The sequence below is a fragment of the Schistocerca serialis genome, chromosome 1 (assembly GCF_023864345.2).
Source record: "Schistocerca serialis cubense isolate TAMUIC-IGC-003099 chromosome 1, iqSchSeri2.2, whole genome shotgun sequence".
In the NCBI taxonomy this organism is placed as follows: Eukaryota; Metazoa; Arthropoda; class Insecta; order Orthoptera; family Acrididae; genus Schistocerca; species Schistocerca serialis.
In genome coordinates, this window is record NC_064638.1 from 387,361,875 (window position 1) to 387,387,389 (window position 25,515).

Here is a 25,515-nt window from a genome sequence, read left to right on the forward strand (position 1 = left end):
AGCAGTAAAGGCATAAAAAGAAAAATTTGGAGTAGGTATTAAAATCCAGGGAGAAGAAATAAAAACTTTGAGGTTCGCCGATGACATTGTAATTCTGTCAGAGACAGCAAAGGACTTGGAAGAGCAGTTGAACGGAAAGGAGTGTATAAGATGAACATCAACAAAAGCAAAACGAGGATAATGGAATGTAGTCGAATTAAGTCAGGTGATGCTGAGGGAATTAGATTAGGAAATGAGACTTAAAGTAGTAAAAGAGTTTTGCTATTTGGGGAGCAAAATAACTGATGATGGTCGAAGTAGAGAGGATATAAAATGTAGACTGGCAATGGCAAGGAAAGTGTTTCTGAAGAAGAGAAATTTGTTAACATCGAGTATGGATTTAAGTGTCAGGAAGTCGTTTCTGAAAGTACATGTATGGAGTGTAGCCATGTATGGAAGTGAAACATGGACGATAAATAGTTTGGACAAGAAGAGAATAGAAGCTTTTGAAATGTGGTGCTACAGAAGAATGTTGAAGATTAGGTGGGTAGATCCCGTAACTAATGAGGAGGTATTGAATAGGATTGGGGAGAAGAGAAGTTTGTGGCACAACTTGGCTAGAAGAAGGGATCGGTTGGTAGGACATGTCCTGAGGCATCAAGGGATCACAAATTTAGCATTGGAGGGCAGCGTGGAGGGTAAGAATTGTAGAGGGAGACCAAGAGATGAATACACTAAGCAGATTCAGAAGGATGTAGGTTGCAGTAGGTACTGGGAGATGAAGGAGCTTGCACAGGATAGAGTAGCATGGAGAGCTGCATCAAACCAGTCTCATGACTGAAGACCACAACAACAACAACAACAACATTACTATATAGGAAACTAACCGAGGAAATTTATATGTAGGTGCCACAATATGTGATGCTGGATGAGAATGAATATATATGTGAGCTTAAAAAAAACAATGTACAGTTTTAAGCAGACTTCTCATTGTTGGAATCAAACATTTCGTAAATTCTTGAAGATTTCAAAAAGAGTGATGCAGATATGCGTATTTTCATTGGGAATTATGGAAATGATCTGATCATCTTGGCTCTGTATGTAGACAATGGGATGTGGATCGAAAAAGCAAAGAATCCCTTGTGGTCATTGCAGAATTACTGTCACTTTACTCTCTGAATCCTGCACTGTTATTGTTATCTTAAGCAACCCATTGAATGAAACAAAATTTTTGATTGTAGAAAAACAGACTTAGTGAGGCAGTTACCTCATACGAAATGCAATGTATTGAGGAAAACTTGTTTTTCAAGGCTCATCTTTTTTTCAGTATGTACAAAATTCAGTCTCTACCAAAGATTAATGATAACTGAAAACTACCATGTGATGTACCTAGTGATTTGGGCTGGGCAAATGCCCAGTGGGCAGGACATTTATAAATGGGAATTTGCCCAAAGTAGTTTTGTAGGACTGAAGACCACAACAACAACAACAACAACAACAACAACAGTTTTAAATACCCAAAATTGGGGCATTTATGTAAAAAGGTACTTTTTATAGTTTTTACTGCTAGAATGGATAAATGGATAATTTACCAATTAAAATAAGGGATGGGATGATACTCCTAATATAAGAAGTTAGTAAATGTTAACATTTAAACATATGAGGGTTGGAACTTTAATAATGGCAACTGTTTATTCACAACCGATACAAAAGAGTTACATGTTTGCGCCTGTTAATGTCCGTCAAAGTAGTCACCAGCTTTGCGTAGAACCTGTTACCAGCGATGTGGAAGGCGTAGAATACCATTAGCAGAGCCTGTTCTGTGGATCGCGTGAATGGAGCAGTCTACTGCCTGTTGAATCTCTGGAACAGTTCTGAAGCGAATGCCACGAAGTGGTTCCTTCATCTTCGGAATCAAATCAGTCAAGGCTTAAGTCCGAGGAGTATTGTGGATGGTACAGTACTTCTCAGTCCCATCGACCGAACAGAGCAGCCACAGATTGTGCTGTACATGCCCACGCATTGTCGTGCAAAATGATGGCTGGATTGTGCAGAAAGTGTCGCCGCTTCTTTCACAAAGCTGGTCACAGGTGATGCTCCAAAAACGAACAGTAATACGACTTAAGTCCTTATGACTTTGATTTGATTTCGAAGATGAAGGAACCACTTAGTGGCATTCGCTTCAGAACTGTTCGAGATTCGACAGGCATTAGACTGCTCCATTCACACCATCAACAGATCAGGCTCTGCTAACTGTATACTACGTCTTCCACATCGCTGGCAACGGGTTCTACACAACGCTCGTAAGTACTTTGAAGGACAGTTACAGGTGCAAACGTGTAACTCTTTTGTATCAGTTGTGAAAAAGTAGTTGCCACTGTTAAAGTTTCAACACTCGTAAGTATGTCATTCATTGCCTTTACTACTAAGAACAAAGGGAAAGAAGAGAGAATCATTTTTTCTTCCTAGCTTTCCAACTTGCTGTACCAAGGAATGGTGTGTGTTTTTGACAGCTACTTGTCATTTACAATGTCCTTTTTATTTTTACCAGTTCTCTTCTCTCCCTCTCCCCCATGCATGTGCCTCCCCCCCCCCCCCCCTCCTCGTCCTCAAAAAACACACACACACACACACACACACACACACACACACACACACACACAGTGTTGAATGGTTGTGTAGTGATAAGCCAGTATAAAAAACATTGTCTTTACATCGTCGCTTTGTAAACACCCTATAATCTGTATCAAATTCCTGAATACTACTGATGAATGATTATTGATAGCAAAATTATTACTGAATGGAATGTGTTTCTTGATAATAAATGTATTCTCAAATATTAAACTGTTTTCAATGAAAAAATGCTTTATTGTCAGATGTAGTAACATTTGAAATGGACTATAGTTTTCTGCGGTGCTCCTTTCTTTATCTACTTTCATATGGCTGCACTGCCATGAAGGTAAAATGAGAACACTAATGTAAAGAAGATTTAATAACAAAGAATTGATGCCGACTGGAATCGTTTAATTCCAATGCTAGTCAATTACTAGAGAATTAGCGATACTTGGTCCTCTGGAATCATAATCGGCACATTACTCATCCCTAATTAAAATCATTATGGATAAACTTTTTTTGCTCTAATAATTTTGCAGTAGTATAGCATAAGTAAAAAATACAACCTACAGATTACTTAATATAAACTATTTCAAGAATTACTTTTAAACCTGATTTTTGTTTTCTTTTTTATTATATGTTACCACAATAACTGACCTCATTAAAAATCTATACTTATGTTTTCTGTCCAATTTATAAGTGCCATTTATCAGTTAATCTTTAAAATGCATAAATGCCCAGGCGTTTATACTGCACATTTGCTCCAACTTATAAATGCCCAGGCACTAGGCGCACTAGCTAATCAGCACATTAGCTTCAGTATCAAAACCTTGGTGTACTATGTTCATGATCAACTGACAGACTGCCATAACATGTTAACATCCTAGAGAAATATCAGTCAGGCCTTCAGAAACATCACAGCAAATATATTAATTGAAGTGACGCTCCCTCAGACAAGATGCAAGTTGATCATTTTAACACTTCTTGGTGTCAGTAATATGTGTAACTGTCGATTCTTATATTTTAGTTTTGCAGACCTGCCTCTACAATTTGTTACATATTTAATTTTAATATTTCAGTTGACAAGTACAAGAATCAAACTGCAGAAAAGGTTAAAAAGCCAGAACTCAGTGCTCCAAAAGTCATATCTTCAAATCCCCTGGATAACTTGGATTGTGAGTATGTGAAATAACTTTTATGTAGCCACTTACTGTAATTGAAATTTATATTTTACTGCACTAATTTGGTTCACAGTTGAAAGTCCGGACTTTAAAAAGGGTGTGAATGCCTTAGCCCAATTGCTGAATGTTACTGCTCATCCGGACCACCTTATAACACTAAAAGCTATCAGTAAAGTTGTTTGTCAGCGACTGTCTGCAGATGCATTGGAAAATCCACAGAGTGTAATAGTAAAGGTTAGTTTTACACACAGTTCCATGAATTATGTACATTCTCTTTCATTGTAAGTACTGACTGAAAGCAACTATTGTTTCCCGCAGGGAAAGCCATTCCCATTTCAAGAAGCTGATCTTGGTTTTGACTTGGGAGATTACGTACTGAACCAGGCTGCAAAAATTTTGAGATTACTATATATACATGATGTAAGAGATCTTCAGACCAAAATTAATGAATGTATTGTTGCTGTACAGAGTATTACTGCTAATCCAAAGACTGACACCAAGCTTGGAAAAGTTGGAAAATAATGTAATTAAATTCTTTTGTTTACATTAATGTGTTTATTCTTTGATATTAGATAAAATAAATGTTACAGCATAGTTCCGCATGTTTGTTGTTCTTCACATTGTCACAGAAGCACTTCTTTTTATGCGTGATAAACGAGACTTGTGCAGTTTTCAAGTGTCCCATGAAGACTGCACATTTATTCTGTTGATGATTTGTTGAAGGGCGGTAAATTAAAAAGTCTTGCTGTACCCAGCACTGCAGCCACTGAAAAATACACACACTTTTTAATTTGTAAGTGGTGTTGATGATAAAATTATTTCAAGCAGCAGAAAATAAATTTCCAATGTTACTAAAGCAGCTCGAAAATGGGTTGCTGGTTTGATTCATGAATAAGCTCTTTGCAAATATATATAAAGCTCACACACTAATGCACTTACAAGATGCCAGGTGGATGATGTGGTGTTGGGGATAGGCTCAGATGAGAGGCAGGGAGAGGGTTTGCTGGCTAGGAATGCAGGTCGAAGGGGTGGCAGGTTCTTTCTTTTGTGTGTGTATCAATAAATCAACATTTGTGCATTTTGATGAGTAGTCTCTTTAATTAAAAATTATATTCTACCAGAACTTCCTACAGAAATAGTCACACAGTAACATCATCATAATGGTTCCTGAAAATGCACTTATTTAATGCATATATCTTTATTAGGTAGTTCCACTGTGAGGAGCACAACAAGAACTTGTATGGAAGAACATAATATATGAAGTGAGGTTAGAAGAAATTCATTTACAATTGTGTTTACTGGTCTCTACAATGCAAACTGGACTATTGATTACTGGCTAGACTTGTGATATGAACAATGTATACAATCACCATCTTGAAAAATAATTACAGATACTGAAGAAACAGATTGCTAATATTCCACATTCTGGCAGAAACTGCACCTTCTGAATGAAAAATATGGTATTTTTCTACTTACGGTGCAACATGAAGTCGGGGAGAAAGCGTACGACCATAAAGTAAACTTTAATACCTATTCACTGCTGAAGAGGTCGCTAAAATAATTTTTTACTCTGCTGTGATTTATTGGACCAATTTTGGGCTCTGCCCATCATCAGAATATCTGTCAAGCAAGAATGCAAAGTCATAACCACAAATGTAATTAACAATATATCACTTAGAGTAAATTTTGCAAAAGTCTCTACATAAAATATGGTAGAAGACACAAAAAAAAAATTCTTTGTAAAGAATATGGAATTAAGTGAGTCACCCTTCAGAATCTGTACTAACTGATAACAGCACGGTGTTACAAAGCTTAATTGATACCACTTGCCACAGGTGGTATGCATGTGTAGATCAGTGGCGCCCTTTTGTACCCAGAGAAATAGTTGAACAACCTTAGATTTTTTCCTTTATTATTTATATCGTTAATATAAGTATAAAGCTAAAAATATAAGAGTACACACAACAGTGTGTACACTATACAGGATAAAATAAGCTGCTATACAAGAAAACTTTGTTGTCACACGTCAACTGTGCCTGCAGATCCTAATACCACAACATGGGGCATAACACTGTATTTTGTGCATTCTTTCCTATTTTTATGTTATTAGCTCCTGGTTTTCCTTAAGAATGTTTTAATGATAATAGCCCTTGGTCAACTTTTTTGTCATGGCAATGATAGATCACAACAATTATAAAAATGCACACACATTTCTGAGCCAATGATTACTACGAAACTGCTCATCTGCTTAATATTTAATTGAAGGGGCACCTCCCACTCAATAAAGACACCTCTCCCCATCCTAAACGTGCCTATTTGCTGCCATGCTTTGTGGTTATATGCAATGTCTCTCAGGTTTACTATTTTACCATATATTTTCATTTTTGTATGTACGAGGGTTATTCAGAAAGTAAAGAATGATCGGTCAAACCACAGTGAAAATCCAATGAAGATTTGCACAGATGTGTTGGGAAGTGTCTCTCTAGTATGCCCGTCAATATTGTTATGTCATTCTTTTTAGTTCTGAGCACACAGGGAGCACATAAAGCTATCTAAAACAATAGTGTCTCCCACCAAGTACAAGGGCCTGGTGAGAAATTTCGCCTGAAGCTATGCAGCCATCATTACATAACTGTCATGTGTTTTCTTCTTCAAGACAATTCTCAGCCGCATTCTGCAGGGGCAATGAAGATGCTGTTCCTGCATCAATTTCAATTGGAAAAGTTTGATTACCCACAATACAGCCCATAATTGTCTCCCTCCGAGTTTCATCTCTGCTCACATGAACTGCTGGCTATGAAGACAACATTTTGGCACAGACAACGAGCTGTAGGCCAATGTAGTGAATTGGCGGAAAGCACTGGCGGCTGCCTTCTATAACGAGGGTATGGGAAAGTTGGTACAACACTACGACAAATGTCTAAGTTGGATCGGCGACTATAGAGATAAGTAGCAGGAAGCTGTAGCTAACTGTTGCAAATAAAACAGTTTTGATTTTCAATGTGGTTTCCTTTATGCGACCTATCATTCCTTACTTTCCAAACAGCCTTCATATGCGCATACAAATAGTTTGTATTTTACTATTTACTACTAATCTTGTACAAATTACATAATTTTTCGACTCAGTCTCATGGCAGCTTCTGTCAGCTGTTTTATGGCAAAGCTGCTTATTTTATCCTGAATACCATATGCACAGTTGGATATACTCTTGTCTTATTACTTTTAAGGATTGTACTTATCTTAAAAAATATAAATAATGATAGAAGAAGAAATGGGCACAATACAGCGTCACTGTCCTATACATACATGCCACTTGGCGGCAAGTGGTATCAATTAAATTTTGTAATGTTGTCGTGCTATCAGTTATGCTCCGATACTGATGGGTGGTATATGTCACCATATTCTGAGTAAAGATCTTGTTTTATTTTTGATACATCTACTCCCGTATTTTATCTAACATCTTTTGTAAAATTTACTCTAAGTGATGTATTTTAGTTACAATTGTGGTTATTCCTTGAAATAAGACATTTTGGTTGCAAAATGTTTTATCTATTTATTGGCTAATGATTAGTTTCATTCTTGTGGGTCATCTTCAGGTTAATGTAAGAAGTAATGTTGTGAGTGACATCTGTCCTTCAATGCCAGCATATGGCGTTATGACAATGTTTTCTTATAATTTTCATCTTAACATCATTAGGCAAATAATATGGAGCCAACTGAGTATTATGTCCCTTCTACTTTTTATTTGCCTAATGACAATAGGATGATTATTTCTTATAATTTTTATCTTAATGCCATATGCTGGCATTAAAGGACAAATGTAGACTCACCACATTACTTCTTTTGTTAATCTGAAGAAGCCCCCACAAGGACGAAACATGTCATTGTCAATAAATAGACAAAACAATTTTCGACCAAGACTGTCTTATGTCAAGAAATTCCTTACTGGTTGCTGTAACATGCACCAAGCATGAAATGGAAACCATTAGTGGTTATAACTTTGCATTCTACATTGGCAGATATTTCAGATGATGGTCAATGACTCGCTTCTGAACAGTGAGCATGAAAAGTTACTTAAAGATTAAAAAATAGTATACTTGAGTTGAATTAATTTACGCAGAACATTTCACACTAATTCTTACAGTAGTGATATAAATAAGAATTGTTTGTGAAGTGTAAGGCATCTCAAACAACAAATCCACACTCTTATAAGAAAACACTAATGTACTTCACAATTGAATGCTACTTTCTTAGTTCCTAAAAGCTAATTTTTTTTATACAAAATGTAAGTACAGTTGACACATGACAAAAGAACTGTGTTATCTCCTCATGCTATGAACTGTTGTTACAAGTAGTAACACTAGGACCGTATCTGGTTGGGGTAAATCATTACTTTGGAACATCCCAAAATTGGGAAGGTGCTTGGCTTGATAACTCACATCTAAAACTGACAACAGCTGATTTACTTCTATGAACTTATTATAATAATAATAATAATAATTATTATTATTATTATTATTATTATTATTATTATTATTATTATTATTAGTGGTAGTAGTAGTAGTAAAACTGTGGTTCCTCAGTACACCAATTTCAGAGATGTGGGAAATGTGCACACATTAAAATAACTAATGATAAGGCAATCAGCTGTGATGAACAGTTATATAATTCTTTTCTGTGCTTGTATAGCCACATAAATACCACTAACTGAAATGGATGTCTTCTTTATTGCATACATTAATTATATGCTTAACTTGCCCCATCAGAAATGATGGAAGATCTATTCATCTTCTATCAATCAATAATCACTTAATCCAAGGAGGAAACTGAAATATTATCGGAACAGATGTATTATTGGAAGGAATAATCTGTACACAAGCTTGTACCATAACAAAGTAGGCGAATACAATACCAGTTAGTAGGTCAATATCCGGCTGCTACCGGATTTCCTATAAATGATGAAAATTTCATAAAATTTACTTTATTTAACTCACATGTAAGATACTCTAACACAAGTAAAACAACCTCGTCTTAGAATTGAAACACTATTTATTATTTCTTTTACGAAAAAAAAAAATAAATTAGTACCTACTCATACTGAACGACAAGGAAATTATGGTGAATGGACACTAATTTCTCTGCATTAAGAGAAAACAAGACCAGCTTCAAAGAAAAGTAGCACTATATCTTTCAGCAACTCACAGCTGCACATTGTCAATTTCAGGTAGGTACTTTACTGCATTAGCTGATGGCCAAATACAAGGGTCATGGTTGTGATCGATTTGAACTTTCTTCAAATAATAAATAATCTAACTTGCAGTCAAGTATGTTAGTTGACCGTCACACCAAAGTGGGTCATGAGCTTGACGAGTCACAGGTGATTTAGTTTTGTCTCCTGTACTTCTTTAACAGGCACTGGAGATGAACTGCTGCCAGTAGAAAATTCTACTCAAAATTCTAACAGGATTTTTTGTCAAGCTTTTTCAGCTTCAATAACTGCCCCTCCCCCCAGATCTTGGGTCAATACAGATTGCAATAAAATAATTTGGATCTTTATTTAAGGAGCTGGAACGAATAATCTAGCTTTTGTGTGTGGCAACTGGGGGTACTTTGTGCTGTCTCATACTTCCATAAATACTTATTTAATGCCACAACTTGTGTATGGTATTAATTCCGATAAGCAGGAGAGACCAGAACGTATTTTTAAAAGACCCAAAGCTTAATGTGCTGCTCCATCAAACACCAGTGATGATCCTTCAAATTACTAAGCGTGTCATTATCAGCCACACATACAATGGCAGAGCTTGTTTATGTTCCAGCAGGTAGAGTCCCACAATGTGTTGATGTATTGCACCAACTGATGACCTTGTAAGTTTAACTCCTTTGGAAGTGGCAACAGTTCTTGATCTAAGCTCAAATGCTGGAAGTGTGTTACAATGCAATCATTTGAGCTACTTCTGGCTGGATATTAGTTAAATTCCTCTAGAATGAATGAATCATATTCAGCCACTCGAACACCTTTTATCATGTTACCGTGGCTGTCACAAATGAGTAAATGTATTTTGCTTTGGTTGATATGCCAGAGATCCTTTACTACATTTTCTCCAATGTGAGAACTTATGTAATACGGGGGCTATCCACAAAGTACATTACGTTTTCGAATTAAAAATAAATAAAGTATTGGAATTTTTTTTATTATATACAGATGAAAGCCACACTTAAATACTACTTTTCTATATAGTTGCCATTTAAATTAAGGCACTTATCGTAGCGATGGACGAGCTTGGAAATTCCTTCGTCGTAAAATTCGGCCGCCTGCGCCTTCAACCACGTGATTACTTCTTCTTGAAGCTGTGGGTCATCATCAAAACTCTGCATAGCCAACCACTTCATTGCTGGGAATAAGTGGAAGTCGCTCAGTGCCAGGTCGGGCCTGTATGGCGGATAAGGAAACAACTCCCACTTAAAAGATTCGAGAACTTCACGAGTGGCATTTGCCGTGTGGGCCCGGGCGTTGTCGTGAATCAGCAAGATCTTTGAGCCCAACTTTCCCCTGCGCTTGTTTTGTATTGCTCTTTTGAGGTTGTGCAGAGTTTGGCAATACCTTTGAGAGTTTATTGTAGTGCCTCTTTCCAGGAAATACACAAAAATCACACCTTTGCTGTCCCAAAAGAGGTAACCACGTGGTTGAAGGCGCAGGCGGCCGAATTTTACGATGAAGGAGCTGCCAAATCAATCTAATTTGTAAGCAGCCTACATGTCAGGGGCAGGAAACAGTTTTCCAGATCAAGAAATGTAGGTGACCTTGTATAACAGGTGTTTTGTGTTGGAGTAGTATCAGTCTGCTTTACTGATCTGCTTTGCACGGTGGCATGTATATATGTGTAGCCTGCCCTGCGTAACAGGTTTGTTGTGGGCATAGTATCGGATTGTTGAACAGGGGGCTACACATGCTGATGAGCTTGGTTGCAGAAAGGTTGAGAAGGACAGAGAAGGGGAAGAGTGGGAGATGCATCAGTCAGGTGGAATATATACACAAGTAGTGGGCAGTTGGAAATGGAAGAGAAGGAGTTGCAGATGGAATGAGGGGAGGAGGTTGTGTATAGAGGGAGGAGGCGGAAGATATGGTCAGAGAGCGAGTATGGAGGAAACGGACAAAGAGAGGGAGTGAAGCTGTGTGGAAAAGGCTAGTCACTCAATATCTTTGAGCAATTTGTTCAACTGAAAGTTGCTGCTCTTCTTAGATAAATAATTCAGTATGAGCTTGCAACACCTAGGTCAATATTGTTATCAGATGCCCGAAGCAGTGTTCGTCAGTTACATTTTTTCTATCGCTTTAAAACTTTTCCACCCATGTGTAAAAAGTAACATGGTTCATGCAAATAGTAATATATTGTTTGTTCTTCCAAGAGAATATGTATGACAGTTGTACACTTTCTGGCAGTAACACTGTTCTTGAAGCTTACTTTATTTGAGTGGATTTGGCAACTAGGACTGATATGTTTACATATACAGTAGTTGAAAAAAACTAGCACTCTTCACAAAATTGCTAACTAACACTTATAAAAGTTTCAGTTCCCTGCATTGGGCATGCCTTCATTATAGATGTTCTGAATGAACTCACATTAATGCCCAGCACACCCATTTCTGAAAGGGGAGCTGTTTCCATGAAGACAGACCTTGCTTCTCACAAACAATAATTGTAATTATTGCTGAACAGTCGATAATATGCAAGCATGTGGGGGCATGCAAAAGAAATATTTTAGACCTCCTGGCTACAAATAAACCCAGTCTTTTTTGTTAGCAAAGAGGGGATTTAGTAATGATGCTTACATAATTTATTGTCACAAAGGGCAAAATGATCATCAAAATAGCAAAGCAAGTATTTTTGCGTCAGTAACAACCGGCTTAAAAAGTAAACTGGGAATAAACAGTTCAAATCCACAAGAACACAACAATTGTGGTTAAAGCACAAACACACTATACCCCACAGTCTAAGTAAGTACATACATGGTAAAGTAATAAAAGACAGCAAAGAGCCACCTTGGTTAGCGGTACCTTTTCGAGATTGTTGCAAAAGTAGAGTACTACACTTTCACAACAATAGATACTACAGGGAAACTTGTAGAGGAAACAATGACAACTTATGCATGCAATAGGGACTATTTGTGAGACTACAGTCACCTCTACTGTCAGATCCTGGAGGAAAATTTTCATATAATCCTACAAAATTCTAGTCACACGTAAGTCACTGCACAAATCCGAAACTTCAATTCTGTCTCTCATGGATCAGTCTAATGTTGAAACAACTGTTCCCAGATGCTTTCTAACAAAAAAGAAAATAATGCACATCTGTTAACTCACATCATGTCTTTGGTTCAATGTAAGTTGTAAATACTTAGCAGTTTCTCTGATAATCGTGTGCATTATTAACGAAAATACAATCTTTTTAAATTTTTTACAGTTTTCATGAAAATTTGGTTCAGAATGTTTCATTACAAGTGCTGTGGTGGCCTTGATAAGCCCAATAATGGTCTTTTTCAATTAAAAAAAGGGTTTGGTGGAGATGAGGAAGAGTATACCACTCTTGAATGTTATTAATGAACGTGTGTACTACTTTCCAACTTCAAGACTTTTGGGGATCACTTAGTAGTTGCCTGATTGAGCATAAATTTTGGATGGACTATGCTGTTGTTGACTGGAAAAGGGTTGGGGTGGGAGTCACATGATTACACCTTTTGGAAATTCAGCTGCAGCTAATCGTCACCCTAATGCACAATGTAGTTCAATATATCAAATGCTTTGAGAGATTCAGTTTTAAGGGTACTTACAGTTCAGTAACCACATAAGATTGTGGCTGCAAAGTGAATCTTCAAAATTTTTGGGTTGTGGTTGTCACTGTATGTTCTGGAAGGTTAAAACATGACAGGAACTCAGGGTTGCCACAATTTTCCCCAAGTGAAATTCCCTGATTTCCAGACAAGTTTTAGCATCTTTCTCTGACAAATTTTGAGATCTCAAGGGTGAGTAATGACATAAGTTGACAAAAATAAATGTAGGGACTTCCTTATTTCTAAATTTGTGAGCAAAAATCTTAAGTACCAATATCTTTAATAACAAACTGTTTTTAGAAGGGGAAAGCAAGCCAGATGGTATATGCGTTTCATTAAGACCACTGATGTTATTTTATTTCAATAAAACAGAAGACATTTGGTGACAAAAATACGCGTTTTCTTGGAGTCGCAAGACAAACTTAAAATACTTTCACTGGTTTCAGAAATAACCTCAGAAAAAAGTAGGCCTCTTGAAAGAAGTGTACAAGGTGGGGAAGAGTTGTGTAAACCAGCACTATAGATGACCACCAATAAAATGTTGGTTTTACTATGTTATTGTCTGTTATTATTCACTGTTTTATGTCTATTATTTTAGAGATATTGTGTGTTCACCTGCTTAGTTGAGTGGTAATGTGTTTGCCTGCCATGCAGCAGACATGGGTTCGATTCCCAGATAGGTTGGAGATTTTCTCCGCCTGTGGACTGGATGTTGCGTTGTCCTCATCATCATTTCATGATCACCGACATGCAAGTTGCCCAATATGGTGTCACCTGTATGAGGACTTACAAACCGGCGACCGAACTTCCCTGGATGGGGCTTCCCAGCCATCAATGCCGCATGATCATTTCATTTTACAGGTATTGTGTGATTTTTTGTTCGAGAAATATATGAGTGCACAGCATACAAGCCTCCAGTGACTGCCACAATTTACTACTTCTTATTGTCCACACTTTCTAATATATTAATTACTTTCAAAGTGCCAAAATGTAATAGAATAAATAAAATGCGGCATTGTACAAAGTAATTGCGGTGAGGCAATCGCAATTCCTGAAATCCATCGCCCGTAGCCTGTGGCCTGCCAAGGAGCACCGCAGTCCTGGGTCCATGGGTACACCATGAAAATCCGCTGCAGAATGCCACACAGAAACAGGCGTGGCCTGCGGGGCAGGTCAGTGAGACTAGATCCAACAGGCACGGCGTGCACATTAGTGGAAAATGATAGGCTTCAAATTGACAGGCCTGATCCATTACAAGATACACGCAGAAATGGTCTGCAGTTTCAGCCCGCCATGGAAGTCAACTTGTGTGGCCAGCTGTTCATGAGTCACAGACACCTTATTGATGAAATGAGACTAGGGTGACTTGCACAAATACTCTGAGGATCAATACTAACGAGGATAGGTAACAATTCAACATGAAGATGTTCACTGAGTTGCAACACCCTCTCACAACTAAATTTTCCGCCGTAGCCTTTGTCAGAAAACAGGAGCGCACACACTTTCAAATAATCACCCAAGACACAACCCACGCATACATGACTGCCGTCTCCGGCCGCTCTGTCAACAGTCTCTGAGAATCAGATCCAAACAAACCATTCCTCATGATTCCCTGCCTTTCATTGGCACTGCTAGGCTAACGACAAGAAGTGGTGGCAGCACTGATTGCAAGCTGAGGGGAATGGTAGGAAGGGGAGACACAGTAAGAATGAGGGAGTAGGGAAGCAGTGCACGTACTCAGCTGCACCCAGTCAGCGACAATGCATGACATCTCAGTAAACAAATCAGACAAAAAATGAGATTTTTCCAGGCCCCCCCCCCCCCTAACACGTCTGAAACTCCCTGATTTCCAGAACTTGTGGCAACCCTGGGAACTGTAGAAAAGCAGATTTTTATCTCGAAGACTTACAACTAGCAAGAATTCACACATAAATATACAGCTCTGAACAGGTCCGTTCTGTGGACACACACATTTTAAATAGGAACTGCAAACATCATTACACTTAAAACACTACCTTGAGGGACATCATTCTGTAGTATTGGATGATCTGGTAGGATTTCTCTGACTCAGGATGTGGGGAGGAGATGGATTGTAAAATAACAGGAAGATATTCCATGAAGGTCCACGTGTGGTGCAGCTGCCACAAAATATGACGACTCTAAGTAGTACCACTGGCTTTCTCAAAGTCAAAGAAAATATTTATAGCTGCCCCCAATACGGTCAGATTATCAAAGCAAAACTGAAGGTAATATGAGCGCTGTCTGGATCCTTGCCTTACACCTCAATCAGAATAACAGAGTTGACTGACAGTAGATCATGGGCGGGGGAGATGATGTCAGTTTACGTTTGCACATACAATATGGCTACACCACCAACAACTGAGCATTTTTCATCCAGATTCCCATATGCAGTATTGAGTTAGCTTAGTTGGGTGTAATAGCCCTATCACTTTTATATGCACTTTCATAACCAGTTTAGAACATTTGGTGTGTGAAATAAACAAGCCACACAGAACAACAATACAAACAACAAAAACAAATCATGATAGGTAAGTTACTTGCTGCAAGCATGATCTGCAACTGACTGTGCCAACTGGCACCTGAGATAGCAGAGCGATATTACTATTGAGAACGGAGTGGAAAGTGTGACTAAGTTCATTCTCTGATTGATTGTTGCAATGGTAGTTGTAACAAAAACATGGGAAGCTAATGACAGATAAACCATCTCTTGAGAGAAGTTGTACACTTCTGGGCTTGAATGGGAGACAGATTAAAGTCATGGTAGGTCTAATGGGCGGCCACAGGAAATACCAGCACACAATGGGTACAGAGAAAGAAACTCCCAAGTGTAAGCTATGCAAGATGAAATCGCACCACATTTAATTTTCCAATGTGAAGCGCCAGGACCAAAATACACAAAATATTTCTTCTTTTTGTTGTGCTTGGGGTGTTTCATGTTAACGTCATCTACAACACTCAAAAATTTGCATATTAACATAGTTAAAATAATCAGACTTTGTGCCTTATAAATTACAAAATTAAGAACACACACACCAAAAATAATTTGTTATTGTTCATATTATATTCTAAAGAACAGATGATACCACATGGAGACTAAAAGTAAATTCTGAATATTCAGACTATGTGTCTGGCCCCTGAGGCCAGATACAGTGGTTGTGTGTGTGTGTGTGTGTGTGTGTGTGTGTGTGTGTGTGTGTGTTCGTATGTTTTATATTTTAGAAGTATAACAGTTCATAATGGGAGGGAACCTCCATAGCATACAATCAATGTAAAGAAACAAGAGATTACTGCACAATACATGTAAAACAAAACATAGGGCTATGGACAAAACTTATGGCGAATGAAAAACATTTAGCTGTCAAGAGAGGAATGCATGATGCCTTCAATGACTTCTGTAGCAGAATCCTGTCAAATGACATTTCATAAAATCCAAAGGAATTCTGGTCAGATGTAAAGGCTGTTAATGGTACCAAAGTTAGTGCCAGTCCCTAGTGAATGAGACCAGGAACTGAAATTGAGGGTAGCAAAGCAAAAGCTGAAATACTTAACTCCATTTTCAAATATTCCTTGCAAAGGAAAACCCAACAGAGCTGTCCCAATTTAATCCTTGCACTACTGAAAAGGTGAATGAAATAAGTATTAGCGTCAGTGGTGTTGAGAAACAGCTGAAATCGTTAAAATTTAACAAAGCTTCAGGCTCCAATGGAATCCCTGTCAGATTCTATACTGAATTTGCAGCTGAGTTAGCCCCTCTTCTAACTATAATCCATCATAGATTCCTCAGACAAAAAACCTTGCCCAGTTCTTGGAAAAAGGCACAGATCACACTTGCCTAACATTTGATGTAGAATCTTAGAACATATTCTGAGCTCAAACATAATGAGGTACCTTGAACAGAATGACCTCCTCAATGCCAACCAATGTGGATTTCGAAAACATCGATCATGTGAAACACAACCCGCACTTTTCTCACAGAAAGCTTTGGATCAAGGTAACCAGATAGATGCAGAATTTCTTGATTTTGGAAAAGCATTATACTCAGTACCGCACCTATGCTTATAGTCAAAAGTACAATCATATAAGGTATCAAGAGAAATTTGTGACTGGATCAAGGACTTTTTGGTAGGGAGGACACAGCATGTTATTTTGGACAGAGAATCATAGTCACATGTAAAAGTAACTTCGGGTGTGTGCCAGTGAAGTGTGTGGGGACCCTTGCTGTTCATGTTGTATATAAATGACCTTGCAGACAATATAAATAATAAAATCAGGCTTTTTGCAGATGATACGATTATCTATAATGCAGTACTACCCTAGAAAAGCTCCATAAATATTCAGTCAGATCTCGACAAGATTTCAACGTGGTGCTGAGATTGGCAACTTGCTCTAAATGTTCAGAAATGTAAAATTTTGCAATTCACAAAATGAAAAAATGTAGTATCCTAGACTATAATATAAATGAGTCACTGTTGGAAGCTGCCAACTCTGGGTGTAACACTTTGTAGGAATGTGAAGTGAAATGATCACATAGGTTCCATTGTGAGTCAATCAGACTTCAATTTATTGCTAGAATACTGTGGAAGTGCCATCAGTCTACAAAAGAGATTGCTTACAAATCATTTATGCAACCCATCCAAAATCAAGTGTTTGTTTTGCTTTAGGGCACAAAAAAAAGAATAAGAGACAGCTAAAAACAGGCAAGTGGTAAAAAGGGCAAAAAAAAATCCATACATTAATGGAGGTCCAAAACTAAAAATTAAATGGCCTTTGCCATATTGCTGCAGTGAATAAAAAGTAAAATGCTGCCAACAGGCCATGCATCATTCACTAAAATGGCTGATAAATGAGGCAGCAAACCCAAGCTGGAACGTAAATCGTTAAAAAAAAGGGCATTCCAGCAGGAAGTGGTGGACAGTTAAAATTTGTGTGCAATGTGGTCAAAGTGGTGGGGTTGCGCCACTGAGCAAATGATGACGGCTACAAACGCAGTGCCCAATACACAGCCGAGTTAAAATAATCTCTTCCCGGTGGGAGACAATGCCAAAGGGACACCACCTCCTGACACAAAAACCGATGGGTCTCCACCACAGCAAGAGGTTCACCGTCAAGATAAGGCCGTGGCTCAGGGTGAACAGTGCATCGCCGCCAGAAATACATAACGCAGGTCTTGGCCGCCGAAAAGTGGAAGCCATGCGCTACAGCCCAAGACTATGCCTTTCAGATAGCACCCTGCAGCTGTCATTCAGCAGCTGCAATGCCAGTGGAGCTATAGTACCGGCAGAAGTTGTCAGCATACAATGAAGATGAGACAGACGTTCCCACCGCCACAGCGAGCCCATTAATTGCAATCAAAAACAGGCAGACACTTAAGACAGACCCTTGTGTGCCCCATTCTCCTGAACTCGGGAGGAACTATGGGAGGCCGCAACTTGCACAAGGAAGGAATGAAGAGAGAGAAAATATTGTATGAAAATCAGGAGCGGACCCCGAAGACCCCAACCATGAAACGTAGGGAGGATGTGATGTCGCCATGTCACATTGTATGCCTTCCGCATGTCAAAAAAGACGGCGACCAGATGCTGACAGTGGGCAAAGGCCATACGGATGGCAGAGTCCAGGCACACCAGATTATCGGCGGCAGAGCGGCCCTTACGGAACCTACCCTGAGACAAGAGCCAGAAGGCCCCTAGACTCAAGCAGCCAACTCAACCTCTGGCTCACCTTGCGTTCGAGCAACTTGTAAAGAATGTTGGTGAGGCGGGGCAGTAGCTGTCCACCTCCAGTGGATTCTTGCCAGGTTTCAACACGGGGATTATGACGGGTACTCACCCTCAACCCAGATATAGTTGAAAAGGTCTACGAGGCGTCGCTGGCAGTCCACCGAGAGGTGTTTGAGCAACTGACAGTGGATGTGCTGGCCCAGGAGCTGTATTAGGGCAAGAGGCTAGGGCACTTTGCAATTCCCACCCTTGAACAGAGCATTGTACGATTCAGGATGGCGAATGTGAAATGAAAGGCCCCAACGTTCTAACCGTTCTTCCAGGGAGCAGAAGGCCAGTGGGTAATTTGCAGAAGCGGAACTCTGAGCAAAATGCTCCGCTAAGTGGTTTGCAATTTTGTTGGAGTCAGTACAGACTGCTCCATTCAGTGAAAGCGCGCAGGTACGCTGACAGGGGTCTGATAGCTACAGAGTCGCCTAATCTTAGCCCAAACCTGCAATGGAGAGGTACGGAGGCCGATGGTGGAGATATACCTTTCCCAGCACTCCCGCATTGGCGAATGAGGCGGCGAGCTCGCATACGGAGCCGTTTAAAGGCGACTAGGTGTTCCAATGAGGGATGCCACTTGTGATGCTCGAGTGCCCGCCTTTCTTTAATCACCTCAGCGATCTCAGGCAACCACCAAGGCGCAGTCCTCCACTGAGGGGAACCAGAAGAATAGGGAATGGCAGATTCTGCGGCAGTAACAATGCCTGTGGTGACCGAGTGAACCACTGCATCAGTGGCGTCATTGGAAAGAGGCTCAATAGTGGCAATGGAGGTGAACAAGTCACAGTCAGCCTTATTCATAGCTCATCTGCAGGGGTGCCCAGAAGTGGCAGTGACAGAAAGTGGTCATTACTGCACAAGTCGTCATGCACACTCCATTGGACAGATGATAATAGGCTAGGGCTGCAGATCGAAAAGTCTGCCCAGTAACAGAAAAGGTGGCGGCAATTGGGCTATCAGCGCAGCCAGGGCCTGCTGCGGGACATCACCATCTGGTGGAAAATAGAGACTGCAGACAGTAAAAGCCTGAGGCATCCACACCCGAACAGCAACAGCCTCTAAAGGTGTTTGTAGAGGGACAGACTTGCTGTAAAGGGAGTGAAGGACATAGATACAGACGCCACCACAGACCCTCTCATAAGCTGCCCGGTTCCTATAATAACCCCGATAGCCACAGAGTGGGGGGGTTCACATCACCAGAAAACAAGCTTCCTGAAGAGCAATGCAGAGGAAAGGGTGAAGGCTGAGAAGTTGTCGGAGCTCACAAAGACGGTGGAAAAAACCGCTGCAGTTCCACTGGAGGATGACATTGTCCATGGCCAAGAAAGGCATGAACGGACTGAGGAGGCAGATTACGCCGCTGGGTCACCTGCTGCCACCGACTGAGTACCTGTGCAAGTACATCAATTGTGTCTGAGAGTCCGGCAAGATCTAGGTCCTCAGCGGATGCCAGAATCTCTACCTTGCCCTCAGATGCAATCTCAACATGGATGAACTTCCATATGGAGTAATTTCCAGCACTTAAAGCACTGCATCAGGGGAGGGATATAGGGCTTGACATCGCAGCGGTAGACCATCACCTTGACCTTCTCCAGTAATGTACCACCCTCGAAGGCCAAGATGAAGGCACCGGTAGCAATATGATTATACTTCGGACCCCGATGAATGCACCGGACGAAATGAACACCTCAACACTCTAAATTGGCGTGCAGCTTGTCATCAGACTGCAAAAGAAGGTCCCTATGGAAAAATAATACCCTGGACCGTATTTACACTGTAGTTGGGTGTGATACATCCCCCAACTTGTCACAAGCAAGTAACCTTTGTGACCGAGCAGAGGGTGCCGTTTTTATCAATACTGACCCAGAGCGCATTTTGGACAAGCCCTCCACCTCCCCAAACTTGTCCTCTAAATGTTCTACGAAGAATTGAGGATTTGTTGACATGAAAGATTCCCCATCAGCTCTCGTACAAACTAGGAACCGGGGCGAATAAGTGTCACTGCCATCCTGAGCCTTACGCTCCTCCCACAGTGTGGCCAGGGAGGGGAATAATTTGGGATCATATTTCTGAGCGTTGAATTGAGCCCGAGAATGCTTAGAGACTGCTGGTGGCTGGCCACCAGCAAGAGATCATGTACCAAGGTTCATTGCGAGTCATCTGCCCTGATGCCAACCACTCCGACCAAGGGCCCTCCCCAAGGGCAGCACCCAGCCTCAGCAAGGGCCACCTGGCAGGATGGCCATTGCCAGGAGTCACGATGCCCCAGGGAGATAGGCATCTACTCCTTGGCATACGTGGAGAGTTAACGGCGCAGGCATCAGCAGAGCGATCCCTGTGTTGTCAGGGGGCTACAATCAACAGGGTACATGGCAACCCCACAACAGACTGGCTACCGTACTGGATATTAGGTGCACGGAAGTCCATGGTCGTTGTCTCCGCAAAAGTTTCTACTGATTGTCTTCGTGCTTGCAAAACCCTACCTTGGCCAATTTAGAATGTTTAGAGCATTATGGGCAGAGCCCTCCAACCATCTTGGGATTTTGATGATCTGAGGCACCAACTGGAAATAATTTGGCACAATATCCCTCAGGAGGACATACAATAACTATATTAATCAATGCCAAGCACAATAACATGCATAAGGGGCACAGATGAACCAATAAAGTACTGACTTGCTCAATTTGTGAAGATCTTCCTCTTGAATGAATCATCCAATTTTTCTGGAATTGTAATAATTTTTTTGCCCATAGGTTTATGTCACATCTATTGATTTCGCCTACATTTGGATAATTCCTTTGTGGTGTGTCTTTTCTTTTAATGTCTCAAGAGTGTATGTGTTAAATAACCACTGCATCGTAGCCTCTGGAACACTAAAATGTGAAACACTGGCTATATATTTGTTGCTAAATCTCATCCTATATATTTGTTGCTAAATCTCATCAATCACGATGGCCATATTTCACGCTTTATTACAGTTGTGTGAACTCACTGAAACCTTTGTGTTATGAAAATCCAACAGACTACAAAGTGTCACACTTAAAGCAGTGGAAAAATTAATTGGCTTTGCCTCAGTATAAAAGACATCTCACTGCAGATAATCATCAGTCACTGACACATTAATATCAGATAAAACAGAATATAAGTCCATTTTAGCCTCCATTCCACATTAATATGGCCAATAAGTAATTGGCTGAAAAATCATTAACAACAGTATCTAGCTTTTCTGAAAGTTCACCGAGATTCAACATTCTGGGAAGCTTCCTCTTAGAAACTTGTACAGAGTCAACATCACCAACAATGTACGTCCCAGCAATTAGCTAGTGGGTCAGGGATCACTCTGCAACATTTTTCTAAATGGTGCTGTAAAGACAAGGCAAAAGTGCACAGACTAAATAGCTCTGGAAAGTCACTGAATCTATGAACACCAGATGTCAGTATCATGCTGTGTAGTGACGATACAGCATATGACACCATACACGTGCCTACAATGTGAATACAAAATCTTAGTTGTGATGATATACTGATCTGAACTGTAGCCTAGGTAGGTTGTGGTGGGCAAAGTATTGAAGGCTTGGGGTAATCTTCTGGAAACATTGTAGTAGATGTTTAGATGACAGTAAAATACAGCTTAAGGTGGAAAGGAAGGGGGGGAGGGGTTCAACCCTTTTTCTATGAAACAATGCCATCAGTTAGCATATCAGTTACACTACTTTTTTTCATTACACAGCTTCTCATTTGGCCTCACAACGCTCAGGGGACTCAACCAGGCACTGGTGATATCTTCTGCGGTTAATATCCGAGTTGTGATGTGTTGTAGCCACATTTCAATAAGTTTTGCACTTGTAATCCTCAGGTGATCACTGAAATGTTGCTACACCACAATACCATGACTCAGCACACAGTCCTACGAGATTTCCTGGATTAAATTTGCTGAGAAAGCCTGCATTTTCATTGGACACTTATCCACCACAGAAAAATCTGAAGGTGTCACAGGGAATTGATCATGAAATACTACTCAGAAATACAGTAATATACAGTCAGCAGTATCACATTTTGTTTCACTGCTTAACTGACTCACAGGAAGACTTTAGCCACAACTACAATTATATAGTTCACGAAATTGTTCTGTCTATATAGTGCACAAATATTTATTTAACTGTATTGCAACTGTAAAGAAAAAGCACTGATGTTGGAGTGTTATTTTGTGATACTTGATTTACAAACTGTGAAGCTAATCTGTAAACTTGCTTGTTTCATGGCAGTTCCTGGTATTTGTGTGTGTTAATTACATTATTTTGAAAATCAAATTTTGGACAAATTTGGGAAACTGCTGATTCACAGTAACATAAAAAATTATCAGACATCTAGGGCAGAATGTATGTTTAAGGGACAGTTATGTTGTATTGAAAAGAGAAAATTTACCGCTCACAAAAGTCCTAAAGCCCATCTTCTATCATGTTGCCTATCTGTTAATCTGCGTTTTTTTTTTTGTTTTTTTTTTTTTAAAAAGTGCTTATTGAGGCAAGAAATTCTTCAGCTGGTTCATGACTGCATGAATCACATTTCAGACAATCACCTTAGAACTACGGGAAGCAGCCACTGCAACTCCAGACAGTAACACAAACCATTGGAAGGTTAACATGAGCTCAACCTTTTCCTGTCTACCTCTTGAGAAAAACAAGCACATGAAATAATATTACAAGCTCTCTAGGTACAAAAGAAACATGGTTATTATATGGAAACAGAAAGACTACTTCTACTGTTCTCTGAAATGGGAATTTCACATGCTGAGCTGTGCTCATGAGTTACAGAAAATCTGCAATGATCTTGCTGATAAATTAATAATAAGATCTTCAGTCAGTATCTCAAAGACAGGAATGACACGGAATCAAATTAAGGAGAAGTTCAAAAATTTAAAAAGTCGAAAAGTGCCCATCCTCAGATATCACTAGCTTTGTAAGTTATGCTATAACAGCAAAGTCTACTTTCATTCGCCCTTCCTGTAACACCAAATATATTCCCTATGCCAAGTTCACTGATGACATCTCTGCTTTCTTACTCCATCACAACAAACTGTGAAAATCATTTTTCCTTTCATTACACCTCCGTAGTTGCAAAAAAAAAAAAAAAAAGTGGAAAAGGTAAGAAACCATCTACTGAATCTTTCCTATTTTCCTTAATGTGCGAAGATGAAATCTCAAGGCTTATAATAAAATATCCTGACCAAAAATTTCTTGGAGCTTCTTTAAAGTAAGGCTTGCATGGTTCTCTGAGAAGCCAAAATGATCAGAAATGTTTATCATCCCTAATAATAACCACTTTTCATTTAAAAAGGCATGATGTTCTTTTAAGTGTGCAAACCAAATGTATGGAGAATGGGCACTTCAACAACTAATAGCTATGAAATACTATCGTGGTGTTGTCAACAGATGAAAAAATTGGAAATACGGAAGCGTCCGATCCCACCCGTCTGCTTTGACCCATGACGTCACAAATATGGCGGAAACAAAAACAAACACACACACTTTCCACAAGAAGCCTAATGACACTAACGGGATAAGCGCGGGAAATGGGGTGTTTTGGGTGGGGGGCAAACTAAATATAAACAAATTTAGACGCCTTGCGTACCTACAACGTGTAAGTGAAGACATCCATGCATGAATACCGACCCACCTCCCCAGGGGTCGTAACCCCTGCAACCCATAGAAGCTTCAGTAGCTGATTAGTGTTTTTTGTCTTTAAAAAAAAAAAAAAAATCTCACGGGATAGAACGAACAGATCAAAGATAAATATAATAAACTAAAACAGAAACTCGAGTAAACAGATAATTAAAATAAATAATAAGTGTTTTTAAATTTAAAAAAATCTTAAGAGATAGAACGAACAGATCAGAAAAGTAAATAAAATAAGATAAAACGGAACTGGAGACAGCCACACTCAAACCAAACCAAACTCCGCGCCGTCATGACGTCACACACAACACCCTTACGTCACGGGTCAAAGCCGACGCGTTGGATCGGACGCTTCTGTCGACCCAAAAAATTTACTTTCACTCTGAACAACGCTATTAGAAAATACCGGTTACCAAGAGGTAACACAAGGGTATAATATTTCTTCATACTATCAGTATGCTTCCGCGTAATTACAACAGTTAAGTCATCAAAATGGAAGCTTACCACTGGCAACAAAAAACATGCTAGATTTGTTTTTCTTCATTGCCCTTGCTTGATATGTCACATACAGTGAAATTCCAAGTAGTCCACTGCCACTTACAATACGGCAGGCTAAGCAATCTCTAGGGCGGTTGGCAATTACCTGCACCATAATAATGCTGTAAAAAATTGTCTTTAAGTGCTGTACACGATCAACTCCTCATTTGTTTACATTGCACAACAGTGTCATAAACACAAACCTATGGCTTGGGCAAGGCAAAGATCTCAGACGTTGCAGTCATTCCGCTCTAGGAAACCAACGATAACATTGTAGACAACACACAGAGAGAAGTCTGAATTGTGAATAGTGATCTCCACAGGCATGAATTACTTACACGTGCATTCCCCTACCACCACTTGCATAAGTCAATTTGCACGGGACATACCGTACATGCACACTGTTATGCCAACTTACGCGTAAAACCGCGTACGCACTGAGCTTGACATGTGTTTCACTTGTGGAGACCGTTTAGAAACATATATAGCTACTCCGGTACCCTGCAGTAGTGACATGTGGTAGCTGGCGTGAAAGACTGTTCCCTTCGATTACTGCAGACACTGCTACGAATAGCTGTTTCCGTGTTTCGAAACATGTTTCTAAACGGCGTTCACTAGTAAAAATTATTTTAGGTTCAGCGTGTACTCGGCTTTATGCATAATTTGCCGTGGCAGTGTGCAACTAGGGTGTTTCCGAAAAAAAACATGGAATAGACGAGGCAGCAGAGTATCGAGCTTGCTGTTACAAGCTGAAGACTGGTTGTGATTACACAAAGCAAGCAGCAGAAGAACATCAATAAAAAATAAGACAATCTCCAGAGAACTGGTGCTACATTAGATACAGACAAAGCATTTATAGAAAAAAGTAGGTCACTTGTCGACGCTTACTGTGGTGGAAAGAGGAAAACGG

At 39.7% G+C, this 25,515-nt stretch overlaps 1 protein-coding gene and 1 long non-coding RNA gene across 2 annotated transcripts in view; one reads left to right on the plus strand and one right to left on the minus strand.

Annotated features, from left to right (window-relative positions):
- Positions 1-4,368, plus strand: part of LOC126471100 (RNA transcription, translation and transport factor protein) — a 28,596-nt gene extending 24,228 nt beyond the window's left edge. The window contains exons 3-5 of the mRNA XM_050099177.1: positions 3,672-3,767; positions 3,847-4,007; positions 4,092-4,368. Coding sequence (XP_049955134.1) covers positions 3,672-3,767; positions 3,847-4,007; positions 4,092-4,295 — 461 coding nt within the window. The 3' untranslated portion in view covers positions 4,296-4,368. The remainder of the gene's footprint in view (positions 1-3,671; positions 3,768-3,846; positions 4,008-4,091) is intronic.
- LOC126471108 (uncharacterized) lies at positions 4,276-24,846 on the minus strand. The gene is made up of 2 exons (XR_007586292.1): positions 24,712-24,846; positions 4,276-4,539 (listed from the first exon to the last, which is right to left on the minus strand). It is a non-coding gene; the product is annotated as an uncharacterized LOC126471108 (long non-coding RNA).
- Positions 24,847-25,515: the final 669 nt, after the last annotated feature.